At 39.7% G+C, this 21,563-nt stretch overlaps 1 protein-coding gene across 1 annotated transcript in view; it reads left to right on the top strand.

Annotated features, from left to right (window-relative positions):
* Positions 1–280: 280 nt before the first annotated feature.
* The window catches only part of col28a1a (collagen, type XXVIII, alpha 1a), a 37,568-nt gene continuing 16,285 nt past the window's right edge, over positions 281–21,563 (top strand). Inside the window, exons 1-16 of the mRNA XM_067426289.1 lie at positions 281–398; positions 8,104–8,669; positions 9,004–9,024; positions 9,607–9,666; positions 11,031–11,084; positions 12,308–12,352; positions 12,471–12,497; positions 12,682–12,726; positions 12,809–12,853; positions 14,219–14,272; positions 14,367–14,435; positions 15,101–15,169; positions 15,288–15,356; positions 16,744–16,812; positions 16,901–16,969; positions 17,089–17,157. Coding sequence (XP_067282390.1) covers positions 281–398; positions 8,104–8,669; positions 9,004–9,024; positions 9,607–9,666; positions 11,031–11,084; positions 12,308–12,352; positions 12,471–12,497; positions 12,682–12,726; positions 12,809–12,853; positions 14,219–14,272; positions 14,367–14,435; positions 15,101–15,169; positions 15,288–15,356; positions 16,744–16,812; positions 16,901–16,969; positions 17,089–17,157 — 1,449 coding nt within the window. The remainder of the gene's footprint in view (positions 399–8,103; positions 8,670–9,003; positions 9,025–9,606; positions 9,667–11,030; positions 11,085–12,307; positions 12,353–12,470; positions 12,498–12,681; positions 12,727–12,808; positions 12,854–14,218; positions 14,273–14,366; positions 14,436–15,100; positions 15,170–15,287; positions 15,357–16,743; positions 16,813–16,900; positions 16,970–17,088; positions 17,158–21,563) is intronic.

The following is a 21,563-nucleotide window of genomic DNA, read 5'->3' as shown; positions in this document are numbered from 1 at the left end:
CATTTATTACTTAATGGCTGCAATGCCACAGTCTAGTTTAATATATAGTAATATAATGTTATTTAATTTTAATATAGGATGTTTGGTTGCCATACACAGTTGAATAAACATATCATGTATAATGTATCTTTGTTTCAATTCTGTATTAAGGATCTGCCAGGATGTATTGTAGGATGCAAACAATGAATGCATTATTTTAGGGACATATTTACAAAATGTTAAACAGTGAAATTAATAATATGATTGATTTTTAGAGTGACGGTGTGAATAAGCAGGAAGGATGCGGTGTGGTGTGATGTTATGTCTCCTGCTGTTGATGCTGTCCTGTAGTGCAAGTAAGAACAGAAGAAAGAACAGACAGAAGCCTGACAATACTGTCATCCAAAACGAAGCCAAAAGTAAGTCATTTGTCTGTCTACCCAAACCTCTTTAATGGTTTCTTCAATAATCATTTCTTATTGCTTTGGTACAAAATGCATTCAGACACTCCACAGACAAACAGGCCAATTTTCAGGTTTACATTTTTTCAGAACTGTAGCATAAGATCAAATCCTAGCATAATACAAAACAAGACAGCCGTTTGCTACTTTTCTACAGTATACCATAATAAAATACTTTTCAAATCTAAAAAATGAAATACTATCAAAACAATTAGATGTAGCTGATCACAGTTACTCAATTTCAGTATCATCTATACAAAAGGGGAAACTTAAAAGGGTCATATAATGCCATTTTTGTACAAGTTAATATGATTTTTTAGTGTATAAATGAAAACTTTGTAATATACTTTAATTATAAATTATCATTAGTATTGTAAGAAAACACATTCTGTGTGGCGCTTTGACCATAGACTGTAAAAAAATATGGATTTGACATCATCCGTTTCTGCTTGGCAGATTTGAAGCTTTCAGGCTGCCTGCACGGCGCTGACATCTTGGGACCGAGTCTGCGCAGTAGCGATTTCGGGACCGGTGTTGCGCAGTAGTGAGCAGGAAGTACAGTCGTGATATCAAAAGCCCGCCCACACTCTCGCGGATGCAGAACAATTAATTATGTTGGTGTGAAATAAACAGAATGGAAATGTAGAAATTAAAGCTAAAGCTCCAATCTGCTCCCAAAAATCCCCAAAAACGTCTGTTAGTGCCTCAATGACAACTTCACTCAGAGAAGACGTTGATCTCAGCTGTCAATCATGACGTGTGTGTGTGTGTGTGTGTGTGTGTGTGTGTCCCTCCCATTTTTATAGCATCAGATAACTAAGTAAAACTAAACTTATTTTAAAAACGAACACTTGAAATGAAATCATCGTGATGATAAGTGCCTTCAATGACATAAACTAACTTTGGGGAAAAAATATTTGAGGTGTAATTTTATTGTTTAGTTTGCCTCGCGTCCATTAGAAAACACAGAGGGGCGGCTATACTGGGACCGGTCACCGGGGCGCGATCGAGGCGCAAAAGCTTCAGTTTCTGAGAGGGATACTGCAGGCTTGGCTTTGACACAACATATGTGGAGCTGTTGTCCTTGACAACAGTTGAGGGGAAAGAATGGCAATGGGAATCTCTGAGGACACATCTGTGCATCCTTATCAATTTGAACCGGAGTCTGACCAGGCCCCCCACAAGACTCCTGAATGGTTGGTTAACGTAATGTCACTTTGATCTGTCTTTGTATGTACTGGCAGGGTAACGTTAGCGTGGAGATATACGAATGCTATGTGTTTACTGATGTTTACGTTAGTTCATTGACAGATTGATGTTACAGCTAATGTCAATGTAATAAGTTCGTAATGTGAGGAAGGAAGAGGACACGGGGGTCGGCTGGACGGTTGATGCTTCTTTATTTATTCTCTCAATATTCAAGGCACACTCAGTAGTGTGGAGATTCTTTCAAACTCAAAACAATAACGATCACTTCCGGGTCGGCACTTCCGGCTTCCGGTTTCTCAGTCTCTGTTCGGGCATCAACCGTCCGTCTCTCTCTCTCCCTGGTCTCCGGTTCCACTGGCGTTTTATCCCCTCTCCACGCCCATTACTGGAACAAGATACAGGTGTTATTAATCTGCGTCCAACCCACTCACTTACCGCTCGTCCCGCGGCTCTCTCTCCCGCTGCAGACCTCGCTGAACCACGCCCCCCTTGCCACAGTCAATAAAAAAAATGTTTTCGAAAAATGTGGGCTTATCAGTGACGTTATCTGTGCAGTGTAATAACTGTTAAAACAACAACAACAAATGTCAGTAACAGACATCGTTATAAACCATCTACAAAAGTAAGCTAGTGTAGTGTTACCACATCCACGTTAACTATCACCAGCGTACGCAGTTTGTAATTACACAATAACCATAATACGTTGTTCATTATAAACTTGGGCTTATGAATTAAATTGAGAACGTCATACATAGAAAGCATGCCATAATGTAAGTTAACTTCTCCTCTAAACTTTAGCTGCATTCATCGTGAAGTGTGCAAGCGTTTCAAACTACACTCACTTTTTCTGAAGGTGCAGCAGGAACACAAATATTTGGTACTGATACGTTTTTCAGGAGCAGCTTCTTAGCTAAACCTGCTTTATACTGACCATGGGCGTAGATTACGCGCGACATGTCCCCCTCACTTTTAATAAAATGTATTTTCGTCCCCCGCACTTTTACTGGGTCGACCAGCTCCTAGTCGACCCGCTCCGAGCGGGATTCGAACCACGTTACCTGCGTGGGGGCGGGCAAATTAACAGGGACGCTAAAAGATAGCTTTCTTTAATCTCGGTTCATAGCACGTTTCACACGTCACGGTCAAATGTATTTACATAGAAACCAATGTGAATACATCAAGATTTAAATTCAGAGACAAAAAATAATCTATGCATGACCTGCCATTTTATTCGCATCTAAATATGAGGAGGGCGCTCTCATAGAAAGTCCAAAAGCGGATTGCAGCTGAAGGAAAACAATCGTTATGAGTGATTAATGTAACGTGACGACGACAATCAGACGATTGCGACAATATATTATTTATGTGTGTGTTTTTCAAGCCATCTCAATGTAGCCTATTTATTGACAATAAATTATCATATGAATAATGCAGCTTTTTTAATGTTTAGTAGGCTATCTTCTGCTCACCACGGCTGCATTTATTTAATAAAAAATAGTTAAACAGTAATATTATGAAATATTATTACAAATTAAAACAGCTTTTTTTTCTATGTGAATATATAGTAATTTATTCATGTGATCAAAGCTGAATTTATCATTACTCCAGTCTTCAGTGTCACATGATCCTTCACTAATCACTCTCATATGATGATTTTATAATCAAGAAACATTTATGATTATTATCTGTGTTGAAAACAGTTGTGCTGCTTAAAAATGTTGTGGGAACCATTCATTTTATTTTTCAGGATTCTTTGATGATAGAAAGTTCAATGGACAGCTTTTATTTGCATTTATTAAATACATTATTATCTTTTATAATATAAAAAATATCACTTGTGATCAATTTAATGCATGTCTGATCAATAAAAGTATTAATTTCTCTCTTTTTTAATTTTACCACAAATGTTTAGATGGTTTCCACAAAAATTAAGCATCACCATGAGCAGCACAACTGATAGGCTAATAATCATAAATGTGTGTTGATCATCAAATCCTCATATGAGAATGATTAGTGAAGGATCATGTGACACTGAAGACTGGAGTAATGATGATAAATTCAGGAATAAATTACACTTTACTATATATTCACATAGAGAACAGCTGGTTTACATCAGAATATAAATATATTTTTACTTTGCATAAAATCTATGGAGACTTAATGCACAAGTGTTTGTAGTAAACCAATCATAAAATTGGCATAAAATATAGGAGAAAAATATTATTGTCACAAATCAGGCCTCTGGGGCTCCTTCTGATCGCCACCAGAGGGCTCCCTTACCTCAGTATTTATCCCCATTCCGGACTTCATTCCCCATAATCCTTTGCCCTGACTCATCAGCAATCATTGTTTACACCTGTGTGCCATTAGCCTCATCACCGCAGTCTATATAAACCTTGTTCACTCTGCTATTCACTGCGAAGTCTTGTAAAGTGTAATCACTACAATTCTAAGCGGTCTGTCTTGGTTTCATGTCTCTTGGTTTTCGATCACCGCCTGTTTCTGGACTGCTCTTTTGCCTACGTTACCTGCCTTGTTGTGTTGTGTTTGTTTGTTTGTTTGGACTGCCTACACAGATTGTGATTCTGCCTTAACTCTGGACTTTGATTGTGAACTGCTGTCTAAATAAAATTGCATTTGGATCCCCACTCGGTTGACTCATCGTTACAATTATAGATATTATAGGTTATTGTTCAGCAGTGTATTTGATATCTTACCAAATTAAAAGCAAGAGATGCGATAAATTATAGCGGTCCAAAAAAAAAAAAAAAAAAAAAATTGGTATTATGACATTTCTGTCCCCCTCACTCCTGAAAAGATGGCTACGCCCCTGATACTGACCCTCGGTTATAAAGCAGTCTGGTGAGAAATGCTTCGTGCTTAGTGGTTCGCACAAACATGAAAACATTGACGTTGATCAGGGGGGAATATTCCCTTCGAAAACAAAACTCAGCCACTGTGTCTTCAGCGGTTCAGATTTAGGAACATAAAAATGACTGCTGTGTTTATTATTACACCCAAGAACAGAACCCCGCAATCGCTTAGATGGCATTCTGCTCTAGCGTATCAATGGTGGACTGTGATGACAACTCTATCAGGGCACGTCTCTTTTAAAACACTGCTGCAATCAACAATCGTGGGAGGGGCGTCCAACCGTGTGAAGTCACACAGTCGAACGGCTTGAATTGAGACAGGGGAAAACATATAATGAGATTTAAAAAAAAAAAAACACTGGATGGATTTTTATCATTATAGGATAATTGTGTACAGGCATTGCCAACACACATTTCCATACAATCAACTTGTAAAAGTGCATGTATGTGTATACATACATATACATATGACCCCTTTAAGAATAATTTGCACTGAAATGTAAACATGGGCCATGTAGCATATACTGCAGTGAATTCCAAAGAAAGAGCTGTCATTCTTGTTTTGTAGAAAAAAAGGAGAAAACATTGTATAAGGCTACCTATTATTACAGTTTGGTTACAGTCGCTTTGGTTCATTTCTCGAATCATGTTTAACATTTGCAAGCCAGTCGAATCAATTCGTACAAACAGCACTATAGCACATTTGACTATAGTCATTTGTGAAAAATCCCTAGTTCATCTTTCAAAAGTATGTTTTTATGTCAATGAATATATCAGTACCATTTGAAAGAAAAGTCCTTGTTCACTAACAAGATAGTTAAAATGCTTAACTATGGTGTTAATAAAAGTGTACTCTTCTTTGATTTGTTTCATATTCCTTGGTTCTTCCTGTATCCTTTATTTTCATTGGTTTGTAGAACGTTCTCTTTTGTTGTCATTGTGACTCATTGTTTGTTTGATTTGATTAAACTTTTCCTTGTTCAGCCATTTAGTTACTCATATATGTATAGCCCTCAGTTTGAGTTGTCCTTAGTCCGAATAAACCATTTATTCTTATTTGAATGTCATTCTCCTGTGATCCAGGATTCTCCTGCCCCTGTGGGTTTTTTGTTTTAGTTAATTGTTAAATAAAGTGACTGTTGAGTATAGATCCTGCCTCAGCTTCTCTTACTTTCTGCAACCAACTACCACCAGCTAATAGGGATCTACCAGCTTCTCAGCCAGGAGCACCGCACCCTTGAGGACCACACAAGACTTTTTAGAACTGGTGCCCTTCGTGCATTATCTTGATTCCTCCTCTGTGTGATTTTTTTAGAGCTGGTCTAAGCACTCAAACTAAAGCATGGCTGTCTGATGATGGTCCTCTGGGATGGTTTTGGGAATACATTTAGTGGGTGTTATTCCAGTATGGACAGTGGTTGAGGAGGAGGAGGTAAAAGCTCCAGATCCCATTCAGCCCCTTGTCAAGCCTGACCCTGAGCCCACCGCAGACCCAGAGCAAGAGCCAATGCTTACCATAGACTCCACACCAGAGCCGATGCCATGATGCAAATAGAGCCTGCCATTGTATCCGTCCCTGAGCTGGAGCCTGCCACAAAGTCTGACAAGGTACGAGAGGTCCCTACTAAATGGTATGATGCTCTGGATTATGTGCAAAATCATCGGTCTTCACTAATCATATCCAGTTTCCAGTATCCATTGTCATCGCTGGTTCCGCCCATCTCCAAATCTCCTTTGACGCCACTGGTTCCACACAGCTCCAAGTCTCCTTTGTCATTCTTGGTTCTTCCCAGTTTCAAATCTCCTTCGTCGCCACTAGTTTCACCTAGCTCCAATTCTTCTTCATCACCCCTGGTCATGCTTAGCCTCATGTCTCCTTTGTCGCCTCTGGTCCCACCCTACGCTGACTACACTATTCAATTTCTCAGCCCCTCCTCTGCTGTTCTCTTCAGTCCCTCTGCTTTTTCTTTCGAGGCTCTGTCCAGCTGCTCAGATCCGCCTTGAGCTTCCTGGTCCTCAGCTCTGCCTTAGTGTGTTGATCCCCTGGCTCCACCTCGGGCCTCCGAGCCCATTACTCCACCTTTGCCTATTGGCCTGTCTGTTCCACCTTGGTTTCTTCATCTCTCGGCTCCTCTGGGCTCCACCCACTACTTTGACTCCACTTTGGTCAGTTGTCACTCTGCCTCCACCATGTACTTCAGGGTCAATGGCTGCACCTCGTCCCTCTACCCCTTCCATTCCGCTGGACTCCCTCTTCCCTCTGACTCCTCTTCCACAGACTCAGCAGGCACCCTGGCTTCATCTTGGCAGCTCATTACTGCAGCTCCACCTTGGCCTCCTGGTTTTCCAGTGTCGCTTGGTCTCTTCGTCAATTAGACTCCGGCTTCACCTCAGTCATTCGGGCTCACGATTCCTTCCTTCACTCTTCGTCACTCCCTGGCTCCTCCCTTAGTCATCTCCTCCCTGTCTTCTTTCTCCATCTTCTATTTCTTGGCTTCTCTCTCCGTTGGCTCCACCTTGGTATCTCCCTCTGCTGGCTCCTACAGGATCTGGTATGTCGCCGGTTCCTTGTCCATCTCCAAAGCCCCCTCCATTTTAAGCATGGGAATACAACATTCGGGAGGAGGGAGTTATGTATCTTTCAGTTTCATTTCTGGTTTAGTTTTTAAACAAAAGTGATCCTTATTTAATCAGAAGCATGTTTACAGGCTTCTTCTTCTTCTTCTGGTTTTGCCTCTGTACCCTTCCACCATACTCCTCTTATTCCCGGCTAATGACCCTGTTTAGTTTTTTCTTGTTTTTGTCTCTTTCATTGTCCACAATTGTGTTGTGCTTTATATATGGTTGCCAATCCAAGGTTCATGAGATACTCCTCTAAAATGTTTTAGAGAACTGATTACCCATTTGTTGATCTAGCCATTTACATTCTCCATTACTACTGAAATTCAAGATTTACCTGCGCAGTTCATCAAATCAGGACACATTCTATTACAAAAGAGTGTAATAGAAGTATATAGAAAATATGCTTGACAGATTATGACAACAAGTTTTGCATTTAATGATTTATGCAGTCAACTAATATCTAGATGGGGGTTAAGACACAGAGAACCAGTGTAGTATATTCTGATCAACATGACATAAGAGATTGATACTTAACAGCAGACAACTGTTCATAATTAATTGCATGAATGTGTTAAAGCATTGGACATTTTTATGATGTGAACAACTGACTAGAGGATTTTGAGGTTGAAGAAGGAGTTTTGAGAATTTCAGTTGTGAACTGAGAAAGGTACCGAAGCAACCAAGAAAAAAAAAACTTTGTTTATTGACAGAGTGTGTCTGTTAGGTGAAAACTACTTGTGTTATTGAAGAATGTGTTGATTTTAAAAAGACATGTGCTGTATTGTTTTGACAGGTTTAGTGCATTTTGGATGTGAAATTAACTGCTGTGCATAGCTGAAAGCTGTTTAGGAAAACTGTGTAATTCATTTGAAAAATGGGATTTTAAGAAAGACCTAAAAATTGAGAAATGTAGCAATTGTTTAAAAAAAATCCAAAGCTGTTGTTTCATTTTTCTGCAGCTCTGTTCTGTCCAGTGGAGTTGGCTTTTTTGGTGGATAGTTCAGAGAAAGCTACAATGCTGCTGTTTGAGAGGCAGAGAGACTTTGTGTTGCGCTTCAGCACCAGGCTGATGCAGATGCATGTGTCGGGCTGGCGTATGCGGGTGAGACTCGCTGTCCTGCAGTACAGCAGCACCGTCTTAGTGGAGCACAACTTCCGGGACTGGCAGGACATAGATGTGTTCCAAAGCCGAGTGGATTCTATGACCTACATCGGCCATGGGACCTACTCAGCTTATGCCATCTCAAACGCCACTCAGCTCTTCACCCGAGAGACAGCGGCCAGCAGCTTAAGAGCATTGCTTCTGTTGACGGATGGCGTTGACCACCCGCGCAGCCCCAGTGCTATGACTTCAGCTTCAGATGCCAAGAACCACAACATCCGTATGTTTGTCATTGGGCTGTCGGGATCCACACAAGACGAGCAGGACAACGGTAGACTGAGGTCCATCGCCAGCGCACCGCCTCAACAGCACCTGTTCAGCCTTGCTGACCCACAACTGGATGACAAGCTCTTCAGGGAACTGGTGAGTGCATGGAGTTAGGGTATATTTTCACATGGAAGGCACAAGAGATGGCTAAGATGCATTTCCTCCCAGCTAACAGGGAATGTTCTTTGACTGACAACATTCTGGCAAGGTTCTCCCAAAGTTACGAACAAACGTTCTTCCAGGAACATTGATAGAACATTAATTCGGCTTTATTTGGTCTTCTAAAATTTTCTCATTAGTATAAAAACTTTATTTATACATGTTTATTCTATTTCTGTCTTTTTTTCTCACATTTTTACATATGAAGTCTTTATGTATCTGGCTATGGTTTTACAATATCATTCAACAATGCTATTTTCTTTTTTTACAGAGTGAACTTGCGAACACAGCCGTAAGTAGTTATCTCATAAAAATATTATAATGTGGAGAAGTTTCTCGGTTTTTCAACAGTGAATATGAGATGTGATGGATAACATAGAAATTGTCCCCTATACCCTCAAAATAGGGCATTATTTCGCAGCTGTGCGAAATTTCACTCACTCGTTTTCATTCACCCCTACAAGTGAACCGTATTAGTGGACTAGTGTAGGGAATAGTGATTGAGGGTTTAGGGGGTGGTTTTGGATTCAGCCTTTGTTTCTGATTATGTCCATGTTTGTTTCTATAGTTGGCTATTATTCCCAGCTTTGTTGCGTCTATTTCTCATTGTATTTATATTCCCTGTTTGGTTATGTCCTATGTCGGTTATCAGGCTTATGTTATGTGTTATGTGTGTTTTGTACCACTAGTTCTCCTGAGTGTTCTTCACTATCATATAGTGTTCAAGACATTGTTTTTTATTTTGCCGTCAGCATTTGGATCACAACAATCATATGTAAAAATAAATTAAAAATAGTAAACACTGCGATTCCACATAATATAGTACCGACATGCTGTATCATTTATCTCTAATGGATCATTTTTTCTGTTACAGTGTCCACAGCCCAAATCTTGTCTGTGTGATAAAGGAGAGAGAGGTCCTCCCGGAAATCCAGTGAGTGTATAACTGTAGTATCTCTCTCTCAATCTCATATCACATCGAGCTTTCTCTGCAAATTGAAAAAATATAAAATTGTACATATTCATTATCCCAAAAGTGCCAAACTGATTAATCTGTCATTGGTTCTTAAACAGCAGAGCCACAGAGTTATTATAGTACTTAAACCATAAAAACATATTGCAAACTTTAATTGAAATGAAATAAAATATTAAACATTTTATTTGTCAGCTAGTTGTCAAGGCAGAATTTCCCATTTTTATTTAGTTTAACTGGAAGTGCAAAAATAACCAAAACTAAAACTGAAATATTTTTTTAAATAATTTTTAAAAATAATAAAAATGACAAAAACATTTTTTAACTAAAATGAAAGCAGAACATATAAAAACAAAAACTATTCTAAAGTTATTATCTTCTGAATACTGAAATAATCTTTTTTTTTTTGTCTATTGTCTCTGAATACTCTAAATAGAGACCTCAGACATCAGACCTATGATGTGGAAGACAGTTTCAAACACGAGATCCTGGCCTGATCTGTGCACATGAATAAACATAGTTAGAATAGTTTGAGGAATAATTGTTAAACAGCAGTAATCCTCTCTCTGAGCTGTGTTTGATCTAGCAATGTGAAACGGTTAACTCCATCGCTCTGAATCTGAAAGCCCTGGTTTAAGGCCAGAGAAGGGCAGGTGTATTCAGGGTGAGCAGAGAAGGCGGTACATGAAAGTGTAGGAAGTATTTCCCACACTGCAAGTGTAGCAGGTGCTGGAGCTTTCAAGAGGGCCCCTCTGTGCTTCCAAATAAGTGTACGCTTCACAGAGGGGTTAACATCTAGACCAGTACCCGAATGTGAGAATTTTAATGCTTTAGCTTTCTTTCGCAGGAAACATTTGCATTAACCAACTCAATGCGATCAACTCAAAGGCATTAAAATACATAATTTTTATAAAAAGAAAATTCATCCCCATGTCTTAGTGCCATGGTACCAAGGATCTTATTGTTTAAAGTAAATTGAAAACTGAAGGGGATGTTTGTTTACTCTTGATTTCTCTTAAATAAATCACTTAAAGTGACCCTACGACGACTCTTCTACGTGTTGATTTCCAAATCTAAATAAATCTTATCCAGATGAAACTTTTTGAACACCTGGGCCCAGGGAGACAATACATAACCATTTTGCATCAACATTTGATAATTCTCTGAAAGTTCATGTGGACTCCCATTGAACGTAATGGGAAAGCTTTCACTTGCCAGTAAATATTGTTCAAGTATACAAAGGCAGTTTTATCTAACCTCTTTATTTAAAATGTATGACTGAAATAGTTTTGCTTGCTCATTCTATAATTTATTTTAAATATTAGGGTAAACCAGGTGATCCAGGATTTGATGGGCCTCCTGGTCCTAAAGGATCTAGAGTAAGTCTCATTTTAATATCAGTTTTTTTTTTTACTAAGATTATCAGACTTGTTATTTTTGATTGGAAGATTATATATATATAAATTCTGACTCTACCATAAATTCTGACTCTACCATCTGAATATCTCAACAGAAATCGAGACTCATCAGACCAGGCAACATTTTTACAGTCTTCAACTGTCCAATTTCGGTGAGCTCGTGCAAATTGTAGCCTCTCTCTCTCTCTCTCTCTCTCTCTCTCTCTCTCTCTCTCTCTCTCTCTCTCTCTCTCTCTCTCTCTCTCTCTCTCTCTATATATATATATATATATATATATATATATATATATATATATATATATATATATATATATATATATATATATATATAATAGACTTTACCCTTAAATTTGTTGAATGTTGAATTATATATAAATATATATAGAGAGAGAGAGAGGCTACAATTTGCACGAGCTCACCGAAATTGGACAGTTGAAGACTGTAAAAATGTTGCCTGGTCTGATGAGTCTCGATTTCTGTTGAGATATTCAGATGGTAGAGTCAGAATTTGGCGTAATAAGAACATGGATCCAGCATGCCTTGTTACCACTGTGTAGGTTGGTGGTGTAATGGTGTAGGGGATGTTTTCTTGGCACACTTTAGGCCCCTTAGGGCCAATTGCGCATCGTTTAAATGCCAGGGCCTACCTGAACGGAATGTCCATCCCTCTATGACCACCATGTACCCATCCTCTGATGGCTATTTCCAGCAGGAAGTGAAAACTTTTTTTAATTTAAAGATTAAGGTAAATTGTACTTCATTTGTCTTCTGGGAAAACTCAGCATCTTCTATTGCTTTCGAAGGGCAGTACTACAATACAAATAAAAAGATATTTAAACAAAATGAGAAAAATTTGGACGACATCATCTTGTTCAAAAGTTTTCAGCAATTTTATTCACATTTTCACATTACAGGCTTTTATGGCTGGTTGCTAGGTGTTTTTTTAGTAGCTGATTGATTCTGGTCGTGAGTCAGCTCTATCTTTTAAATATATATATTGGAATCACAATTACAGAATCAATCAACTACTAAACAACCCCCTAGCAACCAGCCATAACAGCCTGTAACTGCATAGCAACACCTTGGCAACCATCCACTACACCCATTGTGTCAGCGAGTTGTGAACAGAAAAAAAAAAAAAACTTCTCAAATCTAATTTTATGGTTTTCTCTTTTTATTCATAGGGAGACGCAGGTGTAAATGGACGTCCAGGATTAGACGGTATAAGGGTACTATTTCCTCATATATTATCTTTTATGTCTCTAAAATAATGAAGTAATGTATATACATTTGTGCATGTTCATTGGTTGGTTTCAGAGCAATCAAGTCTCTTTTTTTTTGTTACAGGGAAGACCAGGACCAAGAGGAGAAAAGGCTAGTATATTTGACTTATTGACAGTGAATTCAGGAATTTTATCGTAAACCATGAGTAAATGACGAAAGCCATTGAAACCTGACTGATGCTTTTAGAACGTCAAACGATTGCGTCACAGAAGTTATAGATGAGATAAGACACAGGACAATTACATTTACTTTCACTCTCTCTCTGTATATGTAGGGGGGGAAAGGAGAATGTGGCACCCCGGGGATGAAAGGAGATCAAGTATGTTTTAGCAAATGATTCTCTTGATCTGTGGTCTGTGGCCGACAATGTGTCATGATGATCTTGTCCTTCATTCCCGAAGGGCCCAGACGGACCTTCAGGACCACGTGGACCAAGAGGAGATCAGGTTTATCCTCTTTTATATATACGCTACCATTAAAAAGTTAAGGATTGGTACGTTTTTTTTTTTTTTTTTTAAAGAAGTCTCTTATGCTCACCAAGGCTGCATTTATTTGATCAAAAAAGAGTAAAAACAGCAATACTGTGAAATATTATTACAATTTAAAATAACTCGTTTTCTATTTGAATATTTGAATATTTCATTTTCTATTTGAATATTTATATACTTTAGGTGGCCTTAACTACTATGTACTTGCATCAAAAAAACATCTTATAGTATTGCAAAACACTTTTGGTGATATTGAGGTGGGATACGGGTAAAGTTAGGGACAGGTGTGGTTTTATGGAAAAGTTTAAGGGTAGGGTTAGGTGTAAGAGAAGTGTCAACAGTGTAATTAAAATGTAACGACAGAAATGATTTACAGATGGAATTACATGCAGATATTTAAAAAAAAAAGAAGTACAATGTAAAAACGTGTGTACACAATAAGTGGATTGTATCAAATTATTATTTTAAATGTTAGTACATAGTAGTATAGGCCAACTAATATAAAGTGGGTCCTTTATTCCTGTGATGGAAAAGCTGAATTTTCAGTATCATTATTCCAGTCATCAGTGTTGCATGATCATTCAGAAACCATTCTAATATGATGAATTGCCACTCAAGAACATGTATTATTATTATTATTATTATTATTATTAATGTTGAAAACAATTATGTACATTTTTTTAGGATTATTTGATAAATAGAAAGTTCAACAGAACAGCATTTATCTGAAATAAAAAGCTTTTGTAACATAATAAATGTCAATTTTCACCAATGCAATGCTTCCTTGCTGAATGAAAGTATTCATTTATTTTCAAAAAGAGGAAACGATCACGCTCACACAGTCAGATTGCCTCTCCTGTCCCTGCACTTATGGAATGTGATTGAGGGATTAAGTGATGTTCTTACACTAATGTAACATAGCTAAAGCAGTGAACCCAGGCCTACATGCCATTGTTCCTCTCTGACGACTCTCTTTGTTCCTCTGGATTAGCATAAGGACAGGGGTTATCTCCTGCCCTCCTACTTCAACCTCTGTCCTTGTGGTTTTGGTTTAATGACAGCAGCCTCCGTTTTTTGACCCGATTCAGATTTAGAGAGCTTCGGTTTCCCACACAGTCTATTCTCTGGATGACGGGGAATCTGTCTGGCTGTCATATGTCCAGTGAAAACACTTCATAATTGATGGCATAGCTTGGTAGAGGTCCAGTACAGTGTAAAAATCCTTTAATATTTAAAAAGACACGCTCTGTCGGTACAACTAGCTCATAGATTAAGTGTGATTAGTGTGAGGTAAAAGATCTAAAATATGTCTGTCTGTTTCAGGGATTGAGCGGTAACCCTGGTGACTCTGGCCCAGAGGGCCCTGTCGGACCTAAAGTAAGGATCTTGCATCTCACCATTATGATGTGATATTATGAATGGTAACATGAAAATGATATGGATCATGTAATGACACTGACATCTTTCCTAGGGTGATCGAGGACCTAGCGGACCCACCGGACCTCCAGGGGACCCAGGGGTCGGGTATCCTGGTGCAAAGGTAATGGCTTCAAATTAGTTTGATTTCAAGATAATGTCAAATATACTGGCTAGACAACAGTTATTAGTCAACATTTCAAGCAGTGTGACTTTCTACATTTCTTTTGTATAATTGTCATTATGAACTCAAAAAATTGAGATACAAGACAATTGTCACACTGCAGCATTGCTCGTTTATATACAGTACAGTTCCATTCAAAAGTTTGGGTTCAGTTACTTTTCTTTTAAGTTTTTTTTGTTGCAATCATCAAATATAAAACAAAATACTTTTATGTTGTAAAAAAAATCCATTTCAAATTAATTCTGTTCTTTGAACTTTCATTTGTTAAAGAATCCTTCCTGAAAAAAGCAGCACAATTGTTTTCAAAATTGATAAGAGCAGAACATTTTTTGAAGCAGAAAATCAGCCTATTAGAATGATTTCTGAAGGATCATGTGACACTGAAGTCTGAAGTAATGATGCTGAAAATTCAGCTTTGACATTTGCATAAATATAAATTACATTTTTATATATTAAATATAGTTATTTTATATTTTTGTAATATTTTACAATAGTACTATTTTACAGTATTTTGATCAAATAAACTTTTCAACAGAAAGCATCATTAAATTGTTATTATAATTATAATAGGATCATATCCATGTAAACTCTTTGTGTTTTGCAAGGGGGAGAAAGGTACCCAAGGCAGACCTGGGCCCAACGGGCCAGTTGGTATTGGGGAGCCAGGAATGCCTGTAAGTGAAGTGATATGTCAGTAACACCACTAGAGGGAGATACACATCCAGCTATTGGGCATGTTATCCACTGGGTATGTCTAGTATAATATACTAATATTTAATATCTGTTTGTTAGGGCCCATCAGGACCTCAAGGAGTTCAAGGCAACCAAGGGTTTCCAGGAGAGGGTTTACCAGGGCCAAAGGCAAGAGTTAACAATAAAAACCTCCATCTACCTCCCCTTGTGAAAAAGAAGTACATTTAATTGTATTTAATGTGCACTTGTAGTGTACTTTAGATCTTACAATTTATATATAGATGTTTTTTACTGTGGAAGTATTTGTTATATACAAATGTCATGTTTTTTTTTTCTGTTGACAATAACTGCTTTCTATTCTATACAATAATGCCAGTTTTGTCTAGCTGAATGCTCTTATGGAGCACACTGAGCTTTTACTGTAAATACAGATTCAGACAGTAGTAAAAATTGACTGGACAAAAAGAAAATTAACATTTGTATTTATACAGTACATTTATTTTTGGAAGAAATGTGTTACTGTACATGTAAGCCTAAACATCACATGTTCATTTTTATACAGTCCATAATGTCTTTCTCTAACAAAAACATATCTTCTTATTGCTGAACAAGAATTTTCAGCTTACATCCAACACAATTCTAAAAAAATAAATATACTGTATAAACACAAATGATTATGTACAAATATGTACTTACACATTGTACTTACAAGTACAAGTACATATTATGTACTTACATATTACATAAATGTGTGTGTGTGTGTGTGTGTGTGTGTGTGTGTGTGTGTGTGTGTGTGTGTGTGTGTGTGTGTGTGTGTGTGTGTGTGTGTGTGTGTGTGTGTGTGTGTGTGTGTGTGTGTGTGTGTGTGTGTGTGTGTGTGTGTGTGTGTGTGTGTGTGTGTGCGTGGGTGCGTGCATCCATGCGCCAGCGTGTGTTTGTTGCAATTTAACAAACATTCTGTCATAAATATATATAGAATATAACATGTCTGACAGATTTTGATCACTGAATGGATCATTTTGCATGGCTCACACAATAAAAGCGTTTAGAAGTTGTGAAGAGTTTGACAGTTTCACTCAGAATCAACTCATCAGTTTTGATCAACATGCCATGGGCATTTAGTCACTGACTGTGCAAATTATAGACAATTGTACTCTTTTGTGCACATGTGCCTTTAAAACAAATGCAATTTGCTTAAATCAATAAGAAATTATAATCTGATATGAACAAGAAACTAATTGTTCAGAAATCTGAACGTATTGTTTTGAGAAAAATATATTTTAGTTTAGGCATAATATTTTTTGCATATTTTAGTTAGCTTGTCGGTACAATCAGCAGTGAAATTTAACCATATTTCAATAACAATGGAAATAAATATGAAATTACAAAGATGTATTTAACTCCTATTTAAGTGGATCAAAAAGCAATCTGAAGTTCAGCTAATTGCATTTAGTAAGCATGTAAACTTTAATACATTTTCATTTAATTTTAAAATACCATGCAATTAAGAACTCTTTTTTTAAAGTATGCTAAACCGATGTTGAACACATTTCAGGGTGACAGAGGATTTGAGGGTCCCAAAGGTGTACGTGGACCTCCTGGGTTAAGCATCAAGGGTGATAAGGTGGAGTACCAAAGAAATGACCTGCTGTTGTTGAGTATAATCTGACTCAACAATAAGACACTGCTCTACTTATTTTTCTCTTCTGTAGGGTAACACAGGAGAACAAGGTTTACCTGGACTGATGGGATTTCCAGGAGTAGGGATCCAGGGTGAAAAGGCAAAGCAAAGTTCTTATCTATCCACAGGCTGCACCCAAACACCTGCATTATCTTATAGGAAATCATAGTAGAGCCTCCAATTTGAAAATACTTTTTGATGTGGCATCTCTGGCTGCAGGGAGACCTGGGACCCATAGGACCACCTGGACCAAGAGGCCCCCCTGGGGTGGGCACGATTGGCCCTAAGGTGTGTTGTATGTGTGTGTGTTTGTGTGTGTGGTTCAGGTAAACCCTACCTTAGCGCTAAAAACCGACTGTGTTGCCGCCTTGCGTCGCCTGTGTGTGAAGGAGATACCTTTTGAATGTGTCATTCAAAAAGTAAGCAAAACTAAGACTGCGCAGGTATACAAATCATAAACAAAGCAGCCCTTGCTTACTGTTTTGAATATCAATCACGCTGTTTATTCCACTCCTCTCATGTTATCAAAATATTCGTACAGTATTGCTCAGGTAAGGTGTTCTAAAAATTAGAACAGCCTTAATTCTGTCTCTTCAGTTTTGATTTACTTGCTCGCTTTCATCACTTTGCTCTTATGCTGCATTCCAGTGAAAATGCACTGGAACGGTAGTCAAACCCGTGACTTACCACCCTTGAACTCGTACTAGAATGATGTACTTCCAGTTATGAGCTCTGACGTCACATAACCCATGAAACAACAATGGCAGCCTATATGGATATGCAAATAACATAAAATGGCCCCGCTTTATATAAGGTGGCCTTAAAGCTACACTGTGTAACTTTATTAGTTTATTCTTAGCTAAAAACACTTAGTTCTTTCAAAAATATATGTGCTCATTAATGTATATTTACTTCTTTCAAGTAATAAAGTATTCTCGTAAGTTTATAATATGCCATTGAAAATACATACGTGAAAGGGGTTCGAAAGCTGGTCGCCATGTTGCCCCTCCATCTTGAAAGTACATTAGCCAAAGAGGGACATACCCATAAATTCAAGTTTCGCCTTTCGCGTTTTAACACTCGATGGCACCGTGTCGAATGTGAAGAGGGGGATTGCCATGTTAATCTTGGACTAAATCGGCCACCGTAGGAGTTAAAACGGAATTAGAATTGAGAGGAACAGAAACTTATTCACTGTATGGTCATATACCTTTACACCGCTAGATGGGGAAAATATCACACAGTGTAGCTTTAAGTACTATGTACTTACATCAAAAAATAAGTACAATGTACTTACTGTGTTCAAATTGTATTGCAAAGCACTTTTGCTGATATTGAGGTGGGATACGGGTAGAGTTAGGGACAGGTGTGGTGGTATGGGGAAGTTTGAGGGTAGGGTTAGGTGTAAAGGAAGTGCCAACTGTGTAATTTCAAATGTAACTACAGAAATTAGTTACAGATGTAATTACATGCAGGTAGTTTTAAAATGTAAGTACAATGTAAAACATGTATATACTCAATAACTGCATTGTATCAAATGATTAATTAAAATGTTAGTACATTGTAGTTAAGGCCACCTAATAAAAAGTAAGTCCAATAAAATAAAAGTTATAACAGCTTCTCTTGCCTTATGCGCCATTTTTTCTCCTCAGTTTCCCTCAAATAAGCAAGGCGTAAGCACCTTTGGCGATAGAAATGATTGTATAGGAGCATAAGCCCCATACGGTCCACCATGCTTTGTTTACATCTAGCTGCCGCAATTACTTGCGCTTAGGCAGTTTGGCATGACTTTGCCTGGAACGCTACAAAGTCGTGAGTTGTGGTTTGATGTCGTAACTTACGGCCTCAAAAAGCTGCCTGGAACGCAGCATTATTCTTGTGCACTGACTCGTTCGCTAAGCTGAACAGCCAATCAGTTCTCTCTCTGACTAACGGCCCGACGCCAATTCTACATGTTGACTCGGTGCCCCAAAAAACAGACACGACCGACTACAGCCAACAGTGCAGAACACACCGGAAAAACGAAACCGGCCGATGCTCAAAAACAGCCCAACATTGCTCAACGGCTGACCTCAAGCTTGGTATGTCCCTGACTTTATAGAGACAAAATGTCCAAAATGGACATTTTTTGGTCATCATGAGGGAAAACAACTCAAAGAAAAAAAATCTGTGATGCATAGGTTTAGGCGCAGATTTAGTGGATAGAATATGTAGTTTGTATAGCATAAAAATTATCAAGTCAAGTCAACTTTTTAAATATAGCTTTTTTTACAATGCCGATTGTTTCAAAGCAGCTTCACGGTCTTAACAGGAAAATAATGCAAACAAATTTAATTTGGCTGTACAGCCTCGGTGGGGTGCGTTTCCCAAAAGCATTAGCCAACTATGGTCGCAAGCTCCGTCTTTATCATAATAATTCAACCAGTTCGGTGTTTCCAAAAACCATAGTTTCAACGAACATTCGCAAACTTGTGTGGTTGCAACGACAGATCTCGACCTGTGGTTAGAAGCATAGTTTCTTGTTTGCATGACGTGGACTTAATAAATCCTTGACATTTAGTACAATCTATATCTTTTATTTCAAATACATACAAATGTCATTTATGTTTTTTTACATTTTTTGAAGAGTGCGCATGTGCAGACTTGCTTTAATATATAAGAACGAGCCTATGATTGAATCTTAAAATAAAGCAAAATAACTGAGTGTGGCAAGGGGGGCGTGGTTCAGCGAGGTCTGCAGCGGGAGAGAGGGCCGCGGGACGAGCGGTAAGTGAGTGGGTTGGACGCAGATCAATAACACCTGTCTCTTGTTCCAGTAATGAGCGCGGAGACGGGATAAAACACCAGCGGAACCGGAGACCAGGAAGAGAGAGAGTCGGACTGTTGGTGCGAGAACACAGAGACTGAGTTTACCCGGAAGCCGGAAGTGCCGCGAACCGGAAGTTATTGTTGCTTATGAGTTTGACTGAGAACACACGAAGAAGTGTGTTATTGACATTGAGAAAGAGAAAATAAAAGATACGCATCAACAGTCCAGCCGACCCCTGTGTCCTCTTCCTTCCTTACTATATCGAACGTGTTACACTGGTGCCGAAACCCGGGAAGGAAGCAGGACAGCGCCGCCGCCATGACAACGCCCTCCGCCTCGCCATTTGCGGATATCATCAACTCCCTCGCGGTCCTCCACCAGGAACACCATCAGGCATTGCTGGACCTTCGGACCGAGCAGGAGCGCCGCTTCGAGGCGATCGTCCAAGGCCAGCAAGAGGACCGCGAGCGGTTCCGGAGCTGGATGGACCGGGAGGTTCGCGCCGAGGCCGCTGGGCGGGCCAGCGCACCGGTGCACGTGCCCCTACAGAAGATGGGGCCGGAAGACGACCCCGAGGCCTTCGTGGATCTGTTCCAAAAAGCCGCGGAGGCCTGCGGGTGGCCCCGGGCACAGTGGCCGGTGCGCCTCATCCCCCTTCTATCCGGCGAAGCCCAGGCGGCCGCGCAACATCTACCGGTCGCGAACCTCCTGGACTACGACGACCTGAAGCGGGCCATACTTCAGCGGGTCGGCCGGACCCCAGAACAACACCGCCAGCGTTTCCGCTCCCTGGAGGGGGGCTTGTCCTGAATGTCAGTTGGTGAACCCACTGGCCGCCCCAAAAGCGCCATTGCGCCCCCTACCATTAATGCAGGTCCCCTTCGAGAGAATTGCGATGGACCTCATCGGGCCATTAGAGCGATCCGCACGCGGACATCGTTTTGCGCTAGTTATCGTGGACTACGCAACACGATATCCGGAAGCAGTGGCTCTCCGCAACATCTCGGCGAAGAGTGTTGCGGACGCACTGTTTCGTTTAATCTCCCGGGTGGGGATTCCGAAAGAAATCCTCACTGATCAAGGCACGGCGTTTATGTCACGCACGTTAAGCGAATTGTACGGATTATTGGGCATTAAATCCATTCGAACCAGCGTCTATCACCCACAAACAGACGGCTTGGTCGAACGATTTAATCGCACTCTTAAATCCATGATCCGAAAATTCGTACAGGAAGACGCCAAAAATTGGGATCGGTGGTTAGAACCCCTCTTATTTGCTGTGCGCGAGGTCCCACAAGCCTCCACGGGGTTTTCCCCCTTCGAGCTTCTCTACGGTCGACAGCCACGGGGGGTGCTGGACGTCCTACGAGAAACTTGGGAGGAGGGGCCTTCGTTGGCCAAAAACGAAATTCAGTACGTCATGGACTTGCGAACAAAACTCCACACATTGGGGCGGCTATCTAGGGAGAATTTGTTGCAAGCCCAGGACCGCCAGAGCCGGTCATATAACAGGGGTACTAAACTACGCAAATTCACACCGGGAGAGAAAGTGCTCGTTCTACTCCCAACGTCGAGCTCAAAATTAATGTCAAAGTGGCAGGGGCCGTTTGAGGTCGCACGGCAGATAGGAGAGCTCGATTATGAAGTGATACGATCCGATAGGAACGGGGCACGTCAAATATACCACCTCAATCTGCTAAAAAAATGGAATGAGGTGGAATCGGTGTTGTTGGCAACGGTGATCGGGGGAGAGGATGATCTCGGGCCAGAGGCGAGCATTAAAGCACAATCAGTCGCATTGGCCCCTGGGGGAGATCACCTCTCACCGTTACAACTCGCTGACTTATCGAAATTGCAGGCGGAATTCGCTGACGTGTTCTCGCCC

This window comes from Pseudorasbora parva, chromosome 19 (genome assembly GCF_024679245.1).
Source record: "Pseudorasbora parva isolate DD20220531a chromosome 19, ASM2467924v1, whole genome shotgun sequence".
Lineage (NCBI taxonomy): Eukaryota > Metazoa > Chordata > Actinopteri > Cypriniformes > Gobionidae > Pseudorasbora > Pseudorasbora parva.
Note: the sequence above shows the minus strand (reverse complement) of the source record. Positions and strands in the feature narration are given on the sequence as shown.